A 24745-nucleotide genomic window follows, 5' to 3' on the forward strand; every position below is an offset into this window, starting at 1 on the left:
GTTCTTAATTTCTAAGCAATGGATGATTTTCTAGGTATCTTCTTGTTACTGATTTTCAGCTTAAATCCACTATGATAGAAAAATGGGCTTTTTATGATTTTAATCATTTGAAATTTGTTGAACTTTTCTTTTATGGCCCACCATATAGTCAGTGTTTAGAAATGTCTTGTATCTGTTTACAAATAGTAGATACTGTGCAGTTGTTGAGTGTAGCGTTGTATGTGTTGATTAGCTCAGGGTTTTTTCAGCTCTTCTGTATCTTTACTGATTTTTTTGTCTGCCTGTATAATTACTAATTGAAAGAAGTATGTTAAAATTCACCACAGGGGCACCTGGGTGGCTCAGTTGGTTAAGTATTTGACTTCAGCTCTGGTCAACTCAGTGGGGAGTCTGCTTGTCTCTCTGCCTCTGCCCCTCCCCTGCTTGTGCTCTCTCCTATCTCTCTCAAATAAATAAGTAAAATCTTAAAAAAAAAAAAAAAAGAAAAGAAAAGAAAAAGAAAAAAGAAAACCACCAATTAAGGGTTTATGCATTTGTTGTTTTTTTAAATTTTTTAATTTTTTTTTTTATATTTCTGTTTTCTTCTGTCCATTTTGCTTTATATTTTAAGGCTGTAAGTTGTTTTACAAATTTACAATTATTTTATCTTCCTGATGGATTGAACCTTTTATTATTACGAAATTCCTCTTGTTAAGACTTTCTGCCTTAAGCCTATTTTCTCTGGTATTAAATAGATTAGCTTTCTTCTGGTTTTATGTAGTATCTTTTTCTTTCTTTTACATTTAACCATTCTGTTAACATTTAAGGTTTTTTCTTGCCTTTTATTTGTAATATTTATGCTGACTTTACGTAGTTATTGATGCATGAAGTTTAAATCTGCCTTGCTGTTTGCTTTCCGCTTCTTCTACTTCTACAACTTTCCTTTTTCTCCTTTCTTGTGTCCTTTGGGTTGATTAGAATTTACTACTCTTTCATTCCTTCTTAGTTTGCTAATTATGTATTCATTTTATTCTTTAGTAGATACCCAGGAGAATACCCAGAAGTCAAGGAACATGCATCCCTGACTTTTTGTTACTGTTCCCTGACAGTACAAGGGCTTTATTATACTTCTTTGTTTTATGTTGTTTTTCAGAGAGTGAGTGTGAGAGAGAGCCTGTGAGCAGGGTGGGGTCAAGGCAGAGGGAGAGGGAGATGGAGAGAGAATCCTGAGCAGGCTCCACATCCAGCTACAGACCATGGACACAGAGCTCAATTGCATGGACCTGAGCTCGTGACCTGAGCCAGAATTAGAGTCGGATGCTTAACCAACTTAACCACCCAACTTAACATGCATGGTTATTGTTATCTATACATTTTAAATTTATTTAAATATATTCATATTACCTACTCACTATTTTCATTGATCTTCATTTCTTCCTGTATTTTTATATTTCATTGTAACTGAGATTTTTCAAAAAACAAAAAACATCAAGCTACAGATCCAAGAAGCACTTTGAAAGAAAACCACATCTAGAGAGACATCACAGAAAAAGTGATAAATTTTACGTTCTTTTATTTCTCCATGCTTTAGTCTAAATATTTCCTTCTGACCTGTTTCACTAATATTCTCTAAGCTGCATCTAATTTGTCATTAAACCCATAATTGAATTCTCAGTTTTAGTTATATTTTTCAGTTCTAAAAATTTCCTCTGGTACTTTATAGTTTCTAGTACGCCACTGAAATTCCCAAGCATATCTTTTCATTCGAGGAACAAATTAGCAACTATTTTTAAAAAGTCTCTTTCTGATATTTTCATCATCTGGGTCTAACTCTGGGTTTATTTCCTGTATGTGTTTTTCATACTGGTTTTTAGTCATGGAATCTAGTCTTCCATATGTCTGGAGGGTTTTTTGTTGGTTTTGTTTGTTTGTGTTTATTGTATACTAGACATTATATAGGAAAAGTTCTAGAGATAATTGTGGGATCTGTTTTCTTCTTCTTCCAAGGAGGCTTTATATGTGGTTAGATTTGGTTTTGTCCTCTAGTGATTTGGTAGGGTGGGGGCAGCACTAAAAATTCAAAGTCCCCACCTTAATCTAGTCAGGAATTGAAATGATTCAGAGCTGGGATTCAGTACTTGTTAAGGCACATCTATGTGTAGCTGCCCTTTCCTGCCCATGGGTATGTATCCTAGGATTCCCATCATAAGGCCAGGAAGGTGGGTGGTTATCAGAATTTTTCCTTCTTGAACTACAGTTTTTGTTCTGTAGACCCTGCATCTCTTCAAAACAAAACAAAAACAAAAAATTCTGCTCAATTTCTTAGTTTCCCAATTAGAACTTTTGGAAAGGATCAGTCAACACCTTTAAGAAAGACATGTCCCAGTTGTCAGGCTTTACTTTCTGGATGGACTTTCTTTTCTGGATCTTGACCCTCTCTGATTCTGCTCTGCCACAGTAGTGTTCTGAAGGCTTCAAACAAATGTATGTATGCTTTAATTCAGTCAGCAGGAAGAGTGCTAACAGCAGTGACAGAAGAGGAATTCTATATTCATTCTTTACTTTTTTTTTTTCTTTTTTGCTTTAGGATCTTCTAAAGTCCTTCTGAATAACATTTATAATGATACTTTTTAAGATTATAAGTAGGAAGTAATCTGTATAATGGTCCTTTTTCCAGGTGCTACCGTATTGGGGAAATCCTCATGATAGAAAAGTTATCAGGAGATTCTGGAGTCAGGTAACTTTTAGCTTAATGCATATACACATACGCCTGCATATTATATACACACACTATACATATGCCATCATTTCTCCATTTTATTTGAGTAACTTCTCATGTATAAAATCTTATATATATTTCTAGACACTAGGCAAGTACACTTTTTTACTTCTATAACACTTTTCCCATTATAGACATCATTTAGACTCTAAGTCCAGGATTAAATAAGAACTCTTAAATAAGCTGAAGACTAATTTTTAATATGATCTGTAATTAAGGTAAGTACTTTAAAAACAGTTATGGTTTAATTCACTACACATCTACCATGTGGGAGAAGCACATCTTCAGTAGGACTGTCTTAAACTTCTTAGCCTTAGAAAATAAAGTCCATTCCTCATTATCTTATGTATTATTAGGTATTTATTTTCATTATTCCCTTCTTATATTTACAGAAGACCCTCTACACTCAAGATGCCCCCTTCCATGTGGTTATCACCAGCTACCAGCTGGTGGTGCAGGATGTGAAGTATTTCCAGCGGGTCAAGTGGCAGTACATGGTGTTGGATGAGGCTCAGGCACTCAAGAGTAGTTCCAGGTAACACAATTAATAGAAACCAAACTGTAGACTGAAGCTGTATGGATATATAGAAATATGATACAGATAACATATGATACATACATATACCAGTGAATAAAGATCAGAGAGGTTTCAGAACATGGTATGATATGGTCTACATATACCATGTATATGACCAGAAAAAAATTACCTTTTGCATTTTACATGGAATACAAACAATGTTTAGAAACAGGGTTTTTCTTAACTTTTTTTTTTCTCTACTCAATAATTATTGCATCTTAACAGGTCTTTGTTCTTCAGGGAACATTTTTGTGGGAGAAGGCTCATTGCCCTTTGATTCAGAGATTATTTTGAGCAGGAAGTCTTAATAGGAAGTAGAATATTACATTATACAGATTGTAGATTCTGTTTTATGCAGGTTGTCTTGGTCTCTGGATGGTTATTAGAGCCACAGGATCTTTTTATTGTCAGTTACATGTTTAAAATATCCTCTTACCTTCAAAACTACAAACTAAATAGTCAATCAGTACTTGACCTTAATGTGTTAGTGGTATTAAATGTTGCTTTTGATGCATTTTTATTAACTCTTGGTGAGCCCATAAGACTTTCTTAGAGATCCATTTTAACTGACAGGGTGGTACTTTCTATCCTCTGTCAGACATTACTTCATATTATATTCTTTTTAAGAAGGACATGCTTATAGCCAGGGGCAGTATACTCAGTTTGCATTTTCTTCTCATACTCTTCCACTGTCTCTCCATTGATCTCTCTAAACTCACTGGAAGCACACATATTAATAATCATAAAGCTTTCTACTACAAGATAAATACCTTACGATTAAATGGCTTGTGTCAACAAAACTGACCAAAGGTAGTAGAGTACTTTGTCAAGCCAGAAAGGATCTTATTCTGCCCATTTGAAGGCTATTTTTTCTAAACCTAATACCAGGTTTTCAGTTATATAGGCATCATTTCCTGTCCTCAGCTTTGTTGAATAGTATTTTTCACTGTGTACATGGTGGAGTATTTGATTCTGGGTGTTTGGTAGTTTTTTGGAAAGCATTTTTAGAAGTATAAGGTCTTAATAGGATGAAGAAAGATTTACTGCTAACTTGGAATTTGTAATTCATTTTACTGAACAGTGTTCGTTGGAAGATCCTCTTGCAGTTCCAATGTCGGAATCGGCTTTTGCTAACTGGAACCCCAATTCAGAACACCATGGCAGAGGTAGGCAATAGTTAAGGCTTCAGTTTTATGCCTGCCTTAAATGGAATGGTTCTAGCACAGAATAGAATTCTTTTCCATGCCCACTTGGAACATGAAGACCCTCTACAGAAGGGGTCTTCATGTACAAATTAAAATCCACACTATAAAAGGGAGAATTTGACCATAGCTTGCCTTCAGTGGGTTTTTTAGGCATCATTCCTATTATTCTCTGGCATAAGCAAATAAATTCATGTATTCCTTTGTACTTATGGAATAAATAGTGACCACATTAGGACTTCTATCCATCTAATGCAGAGAAGTTTTTATGATAGATTGAGAAGGTAATATTCTTTGGCACTGAGAGGAGCTAAAATTCCTTATTTAGAAAAGATAATTTTTCATCTAGAACAGGTATCAGAAAACTTTCTGTAAGAGCCAGATAGCAAATTTTTTGTTTTTCGGATAGTATATATTTCTGACTTTACAAACCATATAGTTGCTATTGCAGCTACTCAACCTTGCCATTATAATATGAAAGCATCCATATATGATACGTAAAGAATAAGTGTGGCTATGTCCCAATAAAACTTTATTTATAAAAATAGTTGACAGAAATGTTTAATGAATAGTTGGCAGACCAGCTTTGGCACCATAGGCCATAATTTACTGACCCCTAATTAAGAGTAATTATTAGCAAGTTATTTTTACCTTAGATTGTGTTCAGTTGTGAAATGAATATTTTAAATATATAAGATCTTTAAAACTATCCCACTGCAAAATCTGAGCAGGACTTGTACTTTCCAACTTTTAGTTTGAAATTAATTGAAAAATAATCTCAGTTTGCTTATAGCACCTTATAGAATTAAGGTTGGTTGATGAGGCATGTTCTTACACACTCATTCCTTCTCACCCACTCACTCACACTTACACCTATACCTAGACACAGACACATACACACACCTGCAACTTTCACTCTCCAAACCCTCATTATATTCTCACACACTGTCATTTTGTTGTCCTACAGTTATTTCACTTCTTTTGTTTCCAGCTCTGGGCTCTACTACATTTCATTATGCCAACATTATTTGATTCACATGAGGAATTCAATGAATGGTTTTCCAAGGACATTGAGAGCCATGCCGAAAACAAATCTGCCATTGATGAGAGTGAGTGCTTTTATGAACTTTCTTTCTGCCTATCAGTGTAAGCAACCACATAATTGAGTATTTGCTTCTATGTGAAGAATTTTTCTTCTATTCGTAGAACAATCAGGATGAGGAGAATGTTTCTCTTATAAAGTAATTATGTGCTTTGTTCATCTTTAAAAGAGCTAAAAGGACTAATACAGGTGATGCTGCTGTACTGTTGACTATTTAATCAAGGTAGAATTCATAAAAACCATATTTTGGCTTCAGAATCCTCATTTTCTATGTAGTTTCTAAAAAATTCATATCAGAATTATATTCTTTATGGGATGAGGGAAGGTTTTTATCCTGTGATAAAAACAGAAATATTAGAGGGCTCATTTTTGTTATTTTTTTTCTATCTTAGGATTTGTTTCTACTGAGAATATTTTAAGCCTTATTTATCAATACTTTTGACCTTGTTGAATAATGAGTTTTAAGAGCCTTATGAGGGGGTAGCCTGGGTGGCTCAACGGTTTAGCACCACCTTCAGCTCAGTGCGTGATCCTGGAGATCTGGGATGGAGTCCCATGTCAGGCTCCCTGCATGGAGCCTGCTTCTCCCTCTGCCTTGTGTCTCTGCCTCTCTCTCTCTGCGTCTCTCATGAATAAATAAAATCTTAAAAATAAAGAGCGTTATGAGGTATTTATTACATAGATATGAATGGACATCTGCCAACTATTAGAAAAGTCCTAAAGCATTTTCCTATACTACAATTTGTTAATTTGCTAACACACTTTGAAAAAATGATTTTGGGGGAACACTGGGAGCCCCAGATAGCTTCCATTCAACCCGTATGAGAACTCTGTCCTTGATAAAATGATCCTAAAACACTCTAAAGATGAATTCTAATAAAAATAAAGTTGTCCTTATTGGTCTGAGTAAATGATAGAAAAATGCACTTGCCCCATCACCTATAGGTGGATTCTGTGAAAATTCAGACTCTTTGATTTCCTATGTAAAGAAAGATTAAATTTCAGTCTTCTTTTAGAGGTTCATTAAGCCAAAAGTTAGAAGAACAGTTTAGTGAGAGATGATCATGATACTTTTGTTTGTGTTAAATCAATATAATGTGTTATTTGTCTTGGGCTTTTTGGCATTTTAGATCAACTCTCTCGCTTACACATGATCTTGAAGCCATTTATGCTGAGGAGAATCAAGAAGGATGTAGAAAATGAATTGTCTGACAAGGTAAGGAAAGAAGACTTCATTAGTTTAAGGCTTAATAGGCACCACCTTAGGGTTTCAGGACAACCCCCCCCCCCCCCAAAAAAAAAAAACCTAAAACCCTCCTTGGTAAATATTTAGTTGAAGGGCGAATGGTTTGAGAAAAGACCATTAAACTTTAGTGGATCAAAGAAGGCTTAAAATGAGTCAGACAAAAAAAAAAAAAAAGTGAGTCAGACAACCAATGCAGGTAATATTTTTTTCTTTCTTCTTTTTGTTTTATACTTCTTATTATGATGAACTTGAGACATTATAAAAGTAGAAAAAATAGTATACAAACCCTCTTGTAGTCATCATACAGCTTCAACAGTGATCAACTCATTTCTATCCCCATCCCTCTAGACTATTCTGAAGCAAGTCTCAGATGTCTTATTTCATTTACAAATATGTTCTTATATATCTTTAAAAATTTCGCCTTTTTTAAAAAATTTAATCTTTTAAAAAATCCATAACTATGGGGTGCCTGGGTGGCTCAGTTAAGTGGCTAACTCTTGATTTTGGCTCAGGTTGTGATCTCAGGATCCTGTGATCAAGCCCCAGAATCGGGTTCCTCATTCAGGAAGTCTGCTTTAGGATTCTGGTCTCTCCCTCTACCCCTCCCCCCACTTGTATGTGTTCTCTTTCTTTCTCTCAAATAAATAAATCTTAAAAAAAAATTAGACATAACCATATATTATCACCTCTGCTAAAGAAAACAATAGTTCCATTGTAATGTCATGTATCCAGTCATTGCTCAATTTCCCCATTTTTCTTTCTGTGTGTTTCTCTTCCCTCCGTTTTCCTCCCAACTTCTCCCTGCCTCCCTCTTTTCTCTGTTAAACAATTAAAGAACTTTTAAAATTGCGATCCGAGAAAGGCCCACACATAGCATTTGGGTGATACATGTCTTAATTATCTTTTAATTCCTCCCTATTATTTTTCCCTGTTGAAGAAACTGAGTTACTTTTCCTAGAGTTTTCCACATAGAGGATTTTGCTAATTGCATCATTGTGGTGTTGTTTAAAACGTTCTTTGGTCTCCTCTATTTCTGTAAACCGAGAATTAGATTTAGAAGTTGAGTGTGCTTCGGGTTGTAATATTTTTTCTCATACTAAGCCAGTAATTTTGGTGTGTTAGAGTGCCTGGCTGGCTCAGTCAGTGGAACATGTGACTCTTGAACTTGGGATAATGAGTTCGAGCCCCATGTTTGATGTAGAGATTACTTTAAAAACTACATTTTTTTGGTTATAAATATCTTTTTTTGAATCCTTATCAGACTTCTATTATTTTTTTCTTATCTCCTGTGAATCCTCTCCATATTCTGCTTTCTTCTTCTTTCCTCCCAGTACCTAGTCCTTCAGAGTTTTTCCCCATCTTCCATATATCCCACCTGTTTCTCACAATTCTACTCTCTGCCTACAAGGCATCTTCCAAGGTTCTTGATGATATCAGGTGGTTCTCCTATATCACTGTCAGAAGGTTTGATTATTTTGAAATTGGTAACTCTCTTTGGAAGATTGTGGTGGGGATGTACCTTTAAAGAGAAGAGTATCGTGTACTTTTATTTTATTTGTTTTTAAGAAAACTTGATGACTGTTTTGTGAAACTGGCTGGTTTTAACTAAAGAGCAGTGTTGCACAGATATACCTGATAGAAGGAAAATACTATATAAAACAATGAATTCTTTTATATCAGAAGGGGCTTAAAAAACTAGCAGTGTCATAATTTCTGCTACTTGGTGAATGGGGATGTGGTTAGAAGATGTAGTATGATTCTTAATCACTATGCATAGTATTTTTCTTAAGATTTCTTAAACATCAGTATTGTTTCTGATCTGTTTTTAAATAATAATTTCTTTATTAAACTCTTATTGCCTGCTAGCCACTGGTATATAAAGATGTAGTATCCAGGTTCCATTCAGGTTCCATTCAGATTTCCAAGGGAGATAAATATATAACTAAACTAATATTGTATCATAAGAGATACAGTGATTGTCTATGTGAAGTATAATAGGAACACAGATAAGAGAATAGTTCTGTTAAGGAAGGTTAGAGAAGGCATCAAAGCAGAGATGACATATGTAAGCTAGGTCTGGAATGGTAAATTGGCATTTACTAGGAAAATGTGGTAAGGAAGCAGGTGGATGCTAAGCAACCAGAGCATTGTGAACAGAGGTAGAACAACATTCACATATGCAGCATGTTTAGCAAACATTATTCAGAGCATTGTTGGTAAGATATATAGGAGGACATGGTGATGAGGAGACTGGGACAGTTGTGGTTGGTTAGAGTATGGGAGACCACCTCCGTTTCCCAGAGAATTTTTGATGTTTTACTATAGACAGTAATACACACTGAAGGTTTTTCAACTTTGGAATCACCTTTTAAGATTTATATGGAAAGTTTCTTAGAACCAGTAAAGACTGTAGGCAGGAAGACACTCCTCCCAGATAGTAGCAGTCTAGATTAGATATGATGAGATTCTGCAGTAAAACAATGAGAGTGGTCAGAAAGGATGATTATTAGAGGCTAATTTCCAGGTGGACTTGAGGGATTTAGGAAATGACAGAACATGGGCATTGAGAAAGAAAGAAAACCCAGAGCTGATTGAAATTTCTTTTTCGGTTACTGAGTGAATGTAATGCTGTTAATTAATTTAGTAAATTGTGGAAAAGATTTTTTTTTTCCACTGACTCCCTGACTGGTACTATTATAGTGGGTAGTTGAAAATATGGGGCTGAGAATGTTCAGGAAAATACTTTTGCAAGGTACTGCAATGGATAGCAGTTGGTGCTATTGGAAATGGAAGAGCTTTCTCAGGGACAGTATGCAGAGTGAATAAATGACAGGGAAGAATGTCAAGAAAAGCATATTTTTCTGGATGATTAGCCATATCACAGGTTTATAGAGATACTGAGTTTCTAGAGATATGGATATTGTCTGTTCAATCATAATCTGGCTTGCATTTGTTTCTAACGGTGATGCTGAATTCTCTTATAAACTTCAAAATATAAATGTCCTTATTGATTTTTAGATTGAGATTCTAATGTATTGCCAGCTGACCAGCCGACAGAAGCTGCTATATCAGGCACTAAAGAACAAAATTTCTATTGAGGATTTATTGCAGTCTTCTATGGGCTCTACCCAGCAAGCACAGACCACCACCAGCAGCCTCATGAATCTAGTCATGCAGTTTAGGAAGGTAAGATTGTAGGTCAGCTGCCTTGGAGTTGTCTTCATTAACCCATTTCAAGAAAAGGGATCTAACCTTTCTGCCAAATAAACAAAGGCTGTTCAAAAGAGATGAAATGAGAAAGTATATATTCACATAGGTGAATATTCAGAGTTTGGGATGCCTCATCATTTCTGCGCATGACAGTGGTGTCTCATTTTCCTTCCTCTTTAGGTGTGTAATCACCCAGAGTTATTTGAACGACAAGAAACTTGGTCTCCGTTTCATATTTCCCTAAAGCCATACCAGATTTCAAAGTTTATCTACCGTCATGGACAGATCAGGGTCTTCAACCATTCACGAGACAGGTGAGTACATGCTGTTTATTCTAAGGTTGTTTTTGTAATTTGAGGTTTTGTGGCTTAGTGCTCTTGGAGGTTTAGTGGAAAGTATCTGATTTCCCCAACAATGAGATATTTAAGCATATGATGGACAGCTATTTATTGAGAGATGTTGTAATAGGAATCTGCACAGTATCAAGGGTTTAATTGGATGTCCTTAACTGCTGTAGCCATTTCTGGTTTCCATTTATTTTTTTATTTATTTTTTTTTTATTTTTTATTTTTTCTGGTTTCCTTTCTGAATGAGGAATGCACATTCGTCTGGGAACACGTACCAAGAGAGATCACTAAATGTCTCCACTCCAGTACTGAACTTGTTTTGTGGTGCCTTATTTTATAATGGGACTAGCACTTGTGGGATAACTGATTGTATTTTAAGTTAATCAAATTTATCTTCCTCCTGGAATCAGCCATGACAGATTTAGTAAAGGTGAAGTGATGGTTAATATAATACGCTAGAGACCAATTCCATTCAGAAAATAGGTGTATAGGTTCATTCTATACCTGTAAGTAAGGATAGCCCTGGCTTCTGGATTTTTTGACAAGCTCCCAAAGGATTCTTATGCACATCAACATTTGAGAATTCTAGATTTGGAGAGTTCCTTCTATAGAGAAACAGTATAAGCAGCATTATCAAAATAATCAATATTTAGCCTAATGAATCTGAAATTGAGACACATTTCTTGGGTTTAATTTTAAGAATTCATTGTCTGTGGGGTCCCTGGGTGGCTCCAGTCTATTAAGTGTCCAACTCCCAATCTCGACTCAGGTCATGATCTCAGGGTCATGGAACTGAACCCCAAGTCAGGCTCCCCACTCAGCGGGAAGTCTGCTGGAGATTCTCTCCCTCACTCTTTCCTCCTGCCCCTTCTCCTATGCTGACGCTCTCTCTCTAAAATATATTTTTTTAAAAAATATTTTTGTTAAGATTTTATTTATTTATTCATGACAGACACACACACAGAGAGGCAGAGACATAGGCAGAGGGAGAAGCAGGCTCCATGCAGGGAGCCCAATGTGGGACTCAGTCCCTGGTCACCAGGATCACACCCCGGGCTGAAGGCAGCTGTAAACCTCTGGGCCACCGGGGCTGCCCAAAAAAAGTCTTTATCTGTGATAACTCCTGGCTGTTACTCAACTAGATGGGCAGGGGGATATAGACCAGAGCTATATAGTGCTGTTTGTTTCATATAGTATATGGTAACTTATAGCTTTAAATTGGATTCTTTAAATTGGGATAAATTCTTTCATATAGTATATGGTAACTTATAGCTTTAAATTGGGATTGGGATAGCTTAAAATTGAGACTATTTTAAACTTGTATTGTTTTCTTATATCTGTATTAATTTCTGTATTACTGTATTATCTGTATTACTTTCTGACATTTGTGCAATGATTTTTGCCTAGCAATATGACAATAGGCCTTTTAAAAGTAGAAACAGGGGCAGCCTGGGTGGCTCAGCGGTTTAGCACCACCTTCAGCCCAGGGCATGACCCTGGAGACCCGGATGGAGTCCCGCGTCAGGCTCCCTGCATGGAGCCTGCTTCTCCTCTGCCTGTGTCTCTGCTTCTTCTCTCTCTCTGTCTCTCATGAATAAATAAATAAAATCTTAAAAAAAAAAAAAAAAGTAGAAACTGTTTTAAATCTAAAACATTATTTTTAGTTTTGAGCCTCCAGTCTAGTTAACTTCCCAATATTTATATTTGGGTTGGATTTATTTTATTTTATTTACTGATTTTACAGGTGGTTAAGGGTTCTTCTTTCTCCATTTGCACCAGACTATATCCAGGAGTCTCTCTTTCACAGAAAAGGTACGTGTTCTGATTTGGGGGAAGGAAAGTAGGCCAGGGTTCACAGAATGCTCTGTTTTGCTGAGTGACTTATTTTCAACTAGCCATAGTTTTGCCTGCATGCTAGGTCTTTATTATAGAGTCTTGATAAGTTTTAAGTAAATTAGTTGTCTTCTTCTGTAGATGCTATGAGTTGCAGCTATAATAGGAAGCAATAAAAAAATTATTAAACTGACCTTCCATCTTTAGTTTATACCTGCCTCTTAAGAGTTTCTTACACCCTTGAAACTTGACATAGACAATGCAGGAGTTTCATTAATGTGACTTGGTTCCTTCCTCCTTAGTCTAAGAGAAAGGAGGAGCTCAACTTTGAGCGTTGTCCAGAGAATTAAGGCAAAGGTTCAGAATCTTTTAGCTCTATACTTTTCTTTTTCCTACCATGATAAAAAGAGAAAGGCAGTTAGCCAAGAATCCAAAAAGCCCAAAGGTAGCTGATAAGCCAGTTCCACTCTGGCTCATATATGCTATATCTTATAGGTTTGCCTCTCCCATTTGGGGTTGTAGTACAAAATTATAACACCCTGACTTCCATCATTGGGGCTGGGGCGAAACCTTATATATCTTTTCATTGTTAAATAAAACAATAGCAGTTCAGTAGCTTTAGTTGACTGTTATCTCTTGGTTTGCTTTTGGATTTCACTTTGTCCTTTGATATTCCAGGTGTTAATGAAGAAAGTTGTTTCTCCTTCCTTCGCTTTATTGATGTATCTCCAGCAGAAATGGCAAACCTCATGCTTCAGGGACTTTTGGCCAGGTGAGAAGTTTGCTTGATTTGTTGAGAGAGCATTTGGGAATAAACAGGGTGAGAGGTTGAACTGTGAAATTAAATACTTTATATTATATCATCTTAGCAAGCCTTTTATTTTTTTCTTGTTCAGAGTAAAAATTTTTATAAGGGAATCATAATTTTCTTTTGATCATTTAATAATTGCATGATGCTTCATGATATACGTTAAATAAAAATTATTTCGACTCTCCTCCCCAGATACTACCAGAAGGTCTTTAAATCTTCTTAATTTCTAGTTAGTCTACTGTGTTGTATCTGCATCTCTAGGACAAATAGTGGCCAGTGAGTCCTTTAGTTGTTAGTAATTGCAGCATAGCCTGCTTTGAGTATTCTGGGAAACTTAGTTCTGTGTTCTTTTTCTTTGGAATAATGGCTTTCACTTATGTTACTATTTTATATTTATGTGATAAATAGTGACCTCGTTAGAAAAAGCTATCTCTCTAATGTGAGGATGTTTTTATAACAGAATTTTTGTGATAGAGCCAAATATTCTTTAGCACTGAGAGGAGCTTTACGGAAGATTTTAGTTTTCATAGTAGCAAACCAAGTCATGCCAAAGAATTTATAGAAGAAAAGTGTGAAATGGCTTCATCTGAAAGTAGGAAAGAACTGTTTCTAAAATACTCGAGATGTACAAAAAAGAGACATGAATGAAAGACAAGGTTCCTCGCTGCTCTGAACTACCCTCAAACCTCCATGGAGCACTGAATAAGCATGTCTGCTGTGGTCTGTTTCAGATGGTTAGCTCTTTTCCTGTCTCTGAAAGCCTCCTACAGGCTCCATCAGCTGCGCTCCTGGGGAGAGCCAGAAGGGGAGAGCCAGCAGAGATATCTGAGAAACAAGGATTTCCTTCTTGGGGTTAATTTTCCACTCTCCTTTCCCAACCTTTGCAGCTGCCCTTTGTTAAAGGTAAGCACTTAATTTCACTATCAGCTATCTGTGGTGGTACTTCCCTTCCCTTCTCTTTGCATCAGTAAAAGGAATAGTAAAATCAGTGATAGCCTCATGGAGCCACAAGTTCCTCGAGTGGGAGCAGTGTATTGAGTTATAGCTTTACTATTACTTCATAGGCATTCTGTATGTTTATGGATCTATATATAAAAATAGTGTGTGTACTTGTGCCTGTGTGTATATTTAACATGTATTTTGCATATATTACTGTAAAGTATACAGAACTTTTAAATGTACAATTCTTTGAATTTATCCATGTGTATGCACTTGTGTAACTACTAGACTATACCTAGATTAAGGTATAGAACATTTATTTCCAGCACCCAGAAGTCTCCCTCATGCATCTTCCCATTTAATACCTCCAGTTCAGAATGAACCAACAAAACAACTCTGCTATCACTGTAGCTTATTTTTGCCTGTTCTTGACCTTAATTTAAGTGGAATTATCCACTGTGTGCACTTCTGTGTCCAGCTTCTTTCCCTCAATATTATGTCTGTGAGATTCATCCACATTGCATTGTAGCATTTTTTGTAATACTATGAAATATTCCATTTGAACAAAGAGACCACAATTTTATAACCTGTACTACTGTTGGTGGATATTTAGGTTGCTTCCATTTTGGAGTTATTATAAATAAAAGTGCAATGCAGGATCCCTGGGTGGCACATGGGATCCCTGGGTGGCGCAGCAGTTTGGCACCTGCCTTTGGCCCAGGGCGCAATCCTGGAGACCCGGGATCAAATCCCATGTCGGGTTCCCGGTGCATGGAGCCTGCTTCTCCCTTTGCCTGTGTCTCTGCCTCTCTCTCTCTCTCTCTCTGTGTGACTATCATAAATAAATAAACATTTTTTAAAAAATATTTTTAGGGATCCCTGGGTGGCGCAGCGGTTTGGCGCCTGCCATTGGCCCAGGGCGCGATCCTGGAGACCCGGGATCGAATCCCACGTCGGGCTCCCGGTGCATGGAGCCTGCTTCTCCCTCTTGCCTGTGTCTCTGCCTCTCTCTCTATCTCTCTGTGACTATCATAAATAAATAAAAATTAAAAACATATATATTTTTAAAAAGTGCAATGCATATTCTTGTACATGTCTTTTGATAAATATAAGTACTAGTTTCTTTGGGGTTTATATCTAGGAATGAAATTACTGCATCATCAGGCATATGTATGTTTATATTTAGCAGTCCTTGCCAAGCCTTTTTCCAAAAAGGTTTTAGAAATGAATACTCCCACTAGCAGTGTGAGAAGTCTGTTGCTGTTCATCCTCCTTGCCTATACCTGATATTGTCAGTCCATTTTGTTGCATTTGTAGTGTTACCTCATTGTGATTTGAAATTATATTTTCATGAAAAATAATGATGTTGAACACTTTTTCATATAACTGTTTAGCCATTGTAGAATAGGTGAGAAAGTGACAGGAAATAAGGTTATAGATATAAGTCCACATCATAAGGGATATCATCACTTATTGCAAGGACTTGGGTTTTATTCTGAATGAAATGGGGAACACTGTAGAGTTTTGAAAGTTTTGAAAAAAGATTTGTCTATTTATATGTTGCGGTCCTTCAACAAAATTAAAACTTAAGAAGACAGGGCGTTTTCCTGGTGTTCGCTAGAAAATTAATGGTCTTTAGACTTACAGTTAATTGCTATTGAATATTGGATATTCTTTGGTTGGATCTGGTATTTGCCCCCTTACACTGAAGAACCCATATGATTTCCTTCTGTTTTCCCTATTGGTTTCTCAAGCATTGCTTTATGTACTTTTTTGGACTCTGGAGAGGTTGGTAATGCAAAAAGGAGAGTAGAATTAGGTTCCAGTCCTGTTGGAATAATGTAGTCAGTGGTGGCAAGGCCATTTCCTACTAGTGAGATATTGCTATACCTGGTCAAGTTGCCTGACTTCCTCCTATAGACTAGTTCAGCTACATTTGGTAATTTCCATTACTATAGTTATAAATCATTGCTAGTTTTTTTTTTTTTTTTTTTTTTTGATACAGGAAGCACCATTCTCCTAGGGGCTTATTATGCCTTCTTTTTTTTTTTTTTTTTTTTTAATTTTTTTTTTTATTATTTATTTATGATAGTCACAGAGAGAGAGAGAGAGAGAGAGAGAGAGAGAGAGGCAGAGACAGAGGCAGAGGGAGAAGCAGGCTCCATGCACTGGGAGCCCGACGTGGGACTCGATCCCGGGTCTCCAGGATCGCGCCCTGGGCCAAAGGCAGGCGCCTAACCGCTGCGCCACCCAGGGATCCCCTTATTATGCCTTCTTATGTAGACACCTACATCTTACTTAACTCTCAAAGATCTTCCTTCCCTTATTTGTATTCTTCTATTTTCTGAAAATAAAGTAGTGTATTCACTGTATCTGTTCAGCGAGGTCCTTGTATCAGTTAATGAATTTCCTGAGAAATTGAGATATGGCAGTATGCCTTATGGGGAATTGACACGGAAATCTATAAGGTTATCTAATTGAAGTTAGATTCACTTTCATTTCCTTTTTTTTTTTTTTTTTAATTTTATTTATTTATGATAGTCATACAGAGAGAGAGGCAGAGACACAGGCGGAGGGAGAAGCAGGCTCCATGCGCTGGGAGCCTGATGTGGGATTCGATCCCGGGTCTCCAGGATCGCGCCCTGGGCCAAAGGCAGGCGCCAAACCGCTGCGCCACCCAGGGATCCCTTCATTTCCTTTTTAATTTTATTTCATGTTGTGGATGGACATTTGCTGTCATAGGGGCTTACCATGTCCATAACCAGTGAGTTGCAGGTAGCTGAAAGCTAATTCTGTATGCTTAGAAACACTAAGCATACAAAAGCTCTGCTTTTGTTTTGTTTTTTTTTTTAATTTTAATTTTATTTTATTTTTTATTTTATATTTTATTTTATTTTATTTTATTTTATTTTATTTTATTTTATTTTATTTTATTTTATTTTATTTTTTTATATGATAGGCACACAGTGAGAGAGAGAGAGAGGCAGAGACATAGGCAGAGGGAGAAGCAGGCTCCATGCACTGGGAGCCCGACATGGGATTCGATCCCGGGTCTCCAGGATCGCGCCCTGGGCCAAAGGCAGGCGCTAAACCGCTGCGCCACCCAGGGATCCCCAAAAGCTCCGCTTTTGAATTCATCATCCTTATCACCAACATGTATATATTGAGGTATCAACCAGGCAGTGTATTTTGCCAGTTTGTTAATCTGTCTTAAGAAATTACTGCTTTCAAAAAAAAAAAAAAAAAAAAAAAAAAAAAAAAAAAAAAAAGAAATTACTGCTTTCAATTAAGCAGAATGATCTTTACATAGTATCTTAAAGGTTGCCCTAACTTCTGAATAAGGAATTATTTTGTTGAGTCTCCATGTGTAACAATTAATAAAACTATAACAAAGTCCATTAGATCTGTGGCTATTGAAGTGTAACCATAACACAGGAATATTTTTTTAAAGAGTATTTTATATCACAACCTGGTAAGTGTTATAGATACACGAAATACTGCATATACATATATAAATTTTTATAACAATATTCACAAAATAATACTTAACCTTCATGTACAATGTATCCTGATTTTTTTTTAGTGGTGTTTTGTTTTTTTTTTTAATTTTTATTTATTTATGATAGTCACAGAGAGAGAGAGGCAGAGACATAGGCAGAGGGAGAAGCAGGCTCCATGCACCGGGAGCCTGATGTGGGATTCGATCCCGGGTCTCCAGGATCGCGCCCTGGGCCAAAGGCAGGCGCCAAACCGCTGCGCCACCCAGGGATCCCTGTATCCAGATTTTTTCCTTTTGTTCTTTTTTTTTAATGTTAGTTGGAACCTACTAAAAATTATTTCATGACCCTCACTACTCACAGTTTGAGAAATAGAGCATTATATGACCTTATAGTATTAATAGGCATAGTATTAATCCCCACGTAGACCATTCTGGATCATTCTTTTTAATAGTAAGAAAATAAAAGAAACTAACATTTGGAACTTAAAGAAGAGTCTGACTTTCTGAATGTGAAAGAGAACACCAGAAGTTGCTCAGAGAGCTGAATGCACATTTCATTGTAGTAACTCTGACATACAGTGAATAGTCAAGGTCCGTCTCTGTCTTAGTATATTCTGGTATGTAACTGTTATATCCCTGGGTTTTGGAGATTGTATAAGTAAAGATAACTAATTTAGAAGAACCCACGGTATCCAAGGTTGAGCAAAGTGATTTATTATGAGAATTGACCCCCAAAAATGGCTTTGTTAGAATATGCCTGTCACCATGACTGTCCTGTTTCTTACACTGGTTTATCTAACCTAAGTTTTTCTTATTCACGAAGTATTTATCTAGAGAACACTGGTTTTGTCTGTTATGCAAAGAAGAGTAGAAAATGAAATTTTGGACACCTAATCCTTTAGATTTCCAAAATTCATTAGTTAAGAATATAAAAGTTAAAACTTAAGATGCATGATATTTTAGCGTACATACACACCTGAAAGCCACCCTTTGAAATTTCATAGTCTGCTCTGATCCTGCCAGTTTTCCATTAAAAAAAGTTTTTTTTTTTTTGACAAAAAGTGTCTTTAAAAAAAAAATAACTTGGGCAGCCCTGGTGGCTCAGCGGTTTAGCACCACCTTCAGCCCAGGGCATGATCCTGGAGTCCCGGGATCGAGTCCCACATTGGGCTGCCTGCATGGACCCTGCTTCTCCCTCTGCCTGTGTCTCTGCTTCTCTCTCTCTCTCTTTCTCTATGTCTCTCATGAATAAATAAATAAAATCTTTAAAAAAAAATAAAATAAATAACTCCTCAAAGATTGGCTAAGAGTGCTAAGACTTATAGGTTACAATTATCTGTTGTGCTGATGTTTGAGTTTTTCAGTTAATTTTAAATATAAAGTCTTGGACTCTCTTGTTTGGGATAAATTCATTATATGTGTTTTGTGCCTCTCATGCCTGATATGACTTTTTTGCTGTTTTTGAGGTCTAGAAAAATATTTCTGGCATTCTTAATATAATTTACAATCCTATGAAAGATCACTTTGTTTAAATAGGGATTTTACTACTGTGGAATCAGAGTTTTTATTTTCACTGGAAATAGACTTATAACTATGCTTATGCTTATGCTTATATTTTTTAAAGATTTTATTTATTCATGAGAGACAGAGAGAGGCAGAGACATAGGCAGAGGGAGAAGCAGGCCCCTGTGGGGGAGCCTGATGTAAGACTCCATCCTAGGGTCCGGGAATCATGACCTGAGCCAAAGGTAGAAGCCCAACCACTGAGCCACCCAGGTGCCCCTACTATTTTCAGTAAATGTTCCAATAGTATAACTGGAGAAATACTGTAATTCAGATGGTTAGTTACACTTAAGGATGAGAAAAGTCATGAAAGATTTGAAAAGGACTGACATAAATGTGGGGTCCATCTTTAAATCTTGTGGGGGTAGGAAGAAAATTTGGGCATGATAACCAGTAAGTACCCTAATGAAGTTATTAGGCAAGTTAAAAAAATTTTTTTTTTAGTTAGCTACTATATGAACTCATGATTCTGAGAAGCAGCTAACTTGATTCTGAAAAGATGAGCATTTGCTTTGCTTTAGTAGATAACAAGCCAAGTACATTAGAGACAGAAGTAATAAGTGTAGCATATTAAACTTTTTATGTCTTCACTTTTGTTGCCATGGCTGTCCTAGAGATACTAACACACATGAGAAAGTGCACAAATTATGCAGCTGTATTACTTCAGATACACTACTGGAACTCTACTCCAGAAATCCCTTGTGCCCATTACCATTTACTTTTCCCTCTCCATTGCTATGTCCTCCTTGCTTTCCCAAGAGTTGCTGTGGGCAAATATTTGGGTGCTTTCTAGTTTTTGTTATTATAAATACTACTGTTGTGGGTATTACCATACACATCTTTTAGTGAAAATTCATATGTATTTTGTAGAGTATAGATCTAGTAGTTAAATGGCTGGATCATAACGTATGCTTATGGTCATCTTTAATAGATAATGCCAAACAGTTTTCTGAAACAATTGGACCAGTATTTTCACTTTCAGTAACAGCATGTGAGAGGTTCTAGTTGTTCCACATCTTTGCCAGAATGTAATGTTATTTGTTCATTTTAGCCCCTCTGTGCCATGGTATCTCACTGAGGCTTTAAATTACATTTCCCTTATGAATAATGATATTGAATACCCTTTCTAATGCTTATTAGCCATTTGGATAACCTCTGTTATGAATTCTTTTTTTTTAAGTATTTATTTATTTATTTATTTATTTATTTATTTATTTATTTATTTATTGAGAGAGAGAGAGAGAGAGAGAGAGAGAGAGAGGCAGAGACACAGGAAGAAGGAGGAGCAGGCTCCATGCAGGGAGCCCGACATGGGACTCGATCCCCGGCCTCCAGGATCACACCCCAGGCTGCAGGTGGCGCCAAACCACTGCGCCACCGGGGCATGCCCTCTTTTATGAATTCTTATTCAAAGATCGTATTTTTTTATGAGGGTGTCTATGTTTTCAAAGTAATTTGTAGTCTTTATGTATTGCAGATTATCTTCAACTCTGCAGTTTACTTTTGTACTCTCAGTGGTGTCTTTTGTTAAATAGTTAACATTTTTGTGTCCTGTTGGAAGTTTTTGCATATACAAAGGTCATGAAGATAATCCTCTGTTTTCCTCCATAAGTTTTTTTTAATTTACCTTTCACATTCCAACCTACAAGGAATTGTGGTTTTTTTAGTCTGTGGTAAGGATTGTCATTTATTGTCCAATTATTGAAATGATTTTCCTTACTGCCCTCAGCATTGCTTTTGCTAAATAGGTGGTTGTATATGTATGGGTCTGTTTCTGGGCCCTTTTCTGTTCCATTAGGAAGTCCATTTGTCTATCCTTGAACCAGTATCACTCTGTCTGAACTATATATAGCTTCATAGGTTTTGATAACTGGTAGCATAGATCTTCTGCTTCATCTTTCTTTATTATTGCCTTGGCTCTTCTTGGCTCTTTGCATTCTTATGTAAATTTTAGAATCAGCTTATAAATATTTTAAACTCTTCAACATTGTAGATATGTAGACTACTGGTCCCAGATGTTTTTTGATTATTTCCCCCTGTTACTAAATTATACTAAATTCCATTGTCACTACTTTACCTGTGTATTATTTTCTTTAAAATGATACACTTTAACTAACATGTTAATATTACTTACCTTATTAATCTTGGCTATGAAGCTTTCTTTGTAGACCACTAGTTTGGATAGTAAAAGAAGCTTAATTGAGTAAGGAATGATGATAGAGGGAAGGGCCCAATATTAATTGGGGGAAATACTCCTTCACACACTCTTCTTTCTCTCTCCATACTGTTTTTAATTGTTAAATACCAAGGGCCAGTTGCAGTGAATGGGTGAATTGATCTATATGTCAGAAGAACTTATTGATTGAATGAATCTCTGGTAGTAGAATGTGATCTTGGCTTAATGATCAGGGATTGTCTAATGCTCCTTTTCCTCTGCTGGTTCAGGCTTCCTTTAGAATAGCCTCCTCCCAGAGAAACTTGAGTGGGGAAAAAATTAGAGAGGATGACAAACCATGAGAGACTCCTAATTCTGGGAAATAAAGGTTTGCAGAAGGGGAGGAGCGTTGGGGGATGAAGTAACTGGGTGACTGGCACTAAAGAGGGCACTTGATGGGATGATCACTGGGTATTATATACTGTATGTTGGTAAGTTGAATTTAAATAAAATATTTTTAAAAATAGCCTCCTCCCAGTGTCAGTCTACTCCCACAGAGAGCATATATAATTAATGCTAACTTGTCAGGTAGTGTCTGCAGTGGGCAGGGTGCGTTAACAGGCATGGTCCCTATTTTCTGGTTTGAAAAAGCATTCACCCATGTAGTAAACACATACACGCAGACTTAAAAAGACCTTATATATATATTTTTTAAGATTTTATTTATTTGTAAGGAAGAAAGCACGAGCAGGGGGAGGGGCAGGGGAGAGGTAGAAGCCGACACCCTGCTGAGCAGGGAGGCCCAATTAGGAACTCAGTCCCCAGGTACCCTGGGACCATGACCTGAGCTCAAGGCAGACACTTAACTGACTGAGCCACCTAGGTACTGCTATATATAATACATATGTATATATATATTTTTTTATTTTTATTTTTTATTTTTTATTTTTTTTTAAAGAGTGCATAGGGGTGAGGGAGGGGCAGAGGGAAAGAGAATCTTGAGCACATTGCCTGCTGAGGTTGGAGCAGGGCACAGGGCTTGATCTCATGACCCTGAGATCATGACCTGAGCCAATACCAAAAGTTAGACACTTAACCAACTGAGTCACCCAGGTGCCCTAGAAAGACTTTAAAAACAAAAATGATTCAGTATAAACGTTGGAAGAAGACATAGTTAATTGCCAGATTGATGGTGGATAATTAGTAGTAAAGTTCAGAATCGGAAATCACTTTAGATTGAAATGGACAAAAGTCTTTGTAGAAATGGTGTTGTTTTAATTTTTAATTTTTTTTTTTTTTTAAGATTTTATTTATTTATTCTTGAGAGATAGAAGGAGAGACAGAGCCAGAGACACAGGCAGAGACAGAGCCAGAGACACAGGCAGAGGGAGAAGCAGGCTCCATGCACCGGGAGCCCGACGTGGGATTCGATCCCGGGTCTCCAGGATCGCGCCCTGGGCCAAAGGCAGGCGCCAAACCGCTGCGCCACCCAGGGATCCCGAAATGGTGTTGTTTTAGTTGAACTTGGAGTGATAGAGATAATGGGTAGGAGGAAGGATATTGCAAGTCAAAGACTGGAGCTAAACAAGAGAAAAAGCCAGAAAGGAATCTTTCAATGCCAGTCTTTTGGGATTTAGTTATTAAACCAGGAGTCTTAGCCTTTTTTTTTAGTTGCATTCTTCCACAGATGCTATAATTGTAGTCTTGGGGAAATAAACTTGGTAGCTACTGTGAAGCCATTGGAAGGAGTAATCTGGTAGCCAGTTGCAGGGGCATCTGGGTGGCTCATTTGGTTAAGTGTCTGCCTTTGACTCAGGTTATGATCCCAGAGTCCTGGGATCAAACCCCATATCAGGCTCCTGGCTCAGCGGGGAGCTTGCTTCTCCCTCTCCCTCTGCCAGGTGCTCCCTCCTTGTGCTCTCTCTGTCTCTGTCAAATAAAATTAAAAAAAAAAAAAGAATAGAGAGGTATTTCAGGAGGGACTCTGGGTTTAATCAAAGTTGAATTTGTGGGAAAGCGGAGACTCAGATTTGAAGATTAAAATGGAAGAAGACTGCAAAGAAGGAAATTGAATATGCAAGAGACACAATTGGTGGGGAAGCAAAGCAGTTAGCTACCTTTTTTGTTGTTGTTGTTGTTTTTGTTTATTCATGAGAGACACAGAGAGGGAGAAGCAGGCTCCCTGCCAGGAGCCCGATGTGGGACTCATCCTGCATCCTGGGATCATGCTCTGGGTCAAAGGCAGATGCTCAACTGCTGAGCCACCCAGGCGTACCCTTTTTATAAGGTAGAAAACTCCACTGAATATTGGTGTGAGCTCTGTAATTAATGGAAAGATACTCTCTGCCACAAAGAAAGTTTTACAGTTTCTGGAATCTCTGAAACTAAGCTTACATGACATAAAAAATGTGCAAAAGCACAAAGAAGAGCCTTTTTTGATCTAGGTTTGGGAGTTACGCTAAGAGTAGAGAACTAGGCTCTACTTTTGAAGAGAAAGTTACCAGTTACCAGAGAATTTATGAACATATCTTTTTTTTTTTTTTTTTTTATGAACATATCTTAAAATGACCAGAGCCTCTTACTGTTGGGCTTTTATATTATTTCATCATAAAGTTTGTTTTGATATTGTCAGTTCTGATATTTTGGCTAGGCTATTGATGGCTTCTGACTGTGACATCATGAAAGTTCTTAAATTGGTTAAAGGATGTTGGTATCTCTCCCTGCTTTTTGTTACTCATTTTGTTCAGTTTTATTAGCCACAGCAAATGCTGGCTGAGGAAAATAGTAAACACAGAATGACATTTGACTTTTATCTTCAGGAATTCATTGGTCATAAGCCCTAAGTCCTTGTGAGAAAATTTTTTTTCATTGCAATCTCAATAGTATTCTGTATCTTGTATTTTTATTTGATTTGCCTACTTAATTCTGATTGTGTAACCTTGATTATTTATAAACATAATGAAGAGATACTATTTCTCCAACTCTGCTTTCTTTTGTGGTGCTAGATAGAATAGCCTTGTTTTATTATGCAAAGTAAATAAAAATTATATTTCATTTTTGTTGGAAGTGGGCACTGGCTGGCTCAATCTGTGTCTTGGTGTTGTGATTTTGAGCCCCATGTTGATTGAGTGTGGAGAAAAAATAAAACCTTTAAGACAAGAACAACAAAGTTTTGATGGAAGAACATGCAAGTTGATTCCATGTTCAAGATCAGTTTTTAAAGGTGAAGTTTGGGGGGGGGGGTTTAAAGTAATCTGTGCCCAGCATGGGGCTCAAAATCACAACACTGAAATCAAGAGTCACTTGCTCCACTGAGATCAAGAGTTGAGTGCTCTACCTACTGAGCCAGCCAGGCACCTTTGGGATTATTCTTGAGTGGACAGACCTGAGAGCAAAGACAAGGGGAAGTGCTAAAATTGGAAGCAAGTGTCAGAATTATTTCTCTGGTACTATTCAAATAATAATTTCACGTAAAATTCTTTTGGAGCTATCAAATTAGCTTT

The 24745-nt window shown here is 36.9% G+C and overlaps 1 protein-coding gene across 2 annotated transcripts in view; it reads left to right on the forward strand.

Moving 5' to 3' along the window:
* The window catches only part of INO80 (INO80 complex ATPase subunit), a 136496-nt gene that overhangs the window by 60013 nt on the left and 51738 nt on the right, over positions 1-24745 (forward strand). For both annotated transcript variants that reach the window (XM_041743315.1, XM_041743314.1), the window contains exons 15-24: positions 2657-2716; positions 3151-3293; positions 4417-4501; positions 5529-5646; positions 6770-6855; positions 9904-10071; positions 10276-10409; positions 12187-12254; positions 12954-13047; positions 13818-13989. In XM_041743315.1, the coding sequence (XP_041599249.1) occupies positions 2657-2716; positions 3151-3293; positions 4417-4501; positions 5529-5646; positions 6770-6855; positions 9904-10071; positions 10276-10409; positions 12187-12254; positions 12954-13047; positions 13818-13989 (1128 nt within the window). The remainder of the gene's footprint in view (positions 1-2656; positions 2717-3150; positions 3294-4416; positions 4502-5528; positions 5647-6769; positions 6856-9903; positions 10072-10275; positions 10410-12186; positions 12255-12953; positions 13048-13817; positions 13990-24745) is intronic.

This window comes from Vulpes lagopus, chromosome 2 (assembly GCF_018345385.1).
Source record: "Vulpes lagopus strain Blue_001 chromosome 2, ASM1834538v1, whole genome shotgun sequence".
NCBI lineage: Eukaryota > Metazoa > Chordata > Mammalia > Carnivora > Canidae > Vulpes > Vulpes lagopus.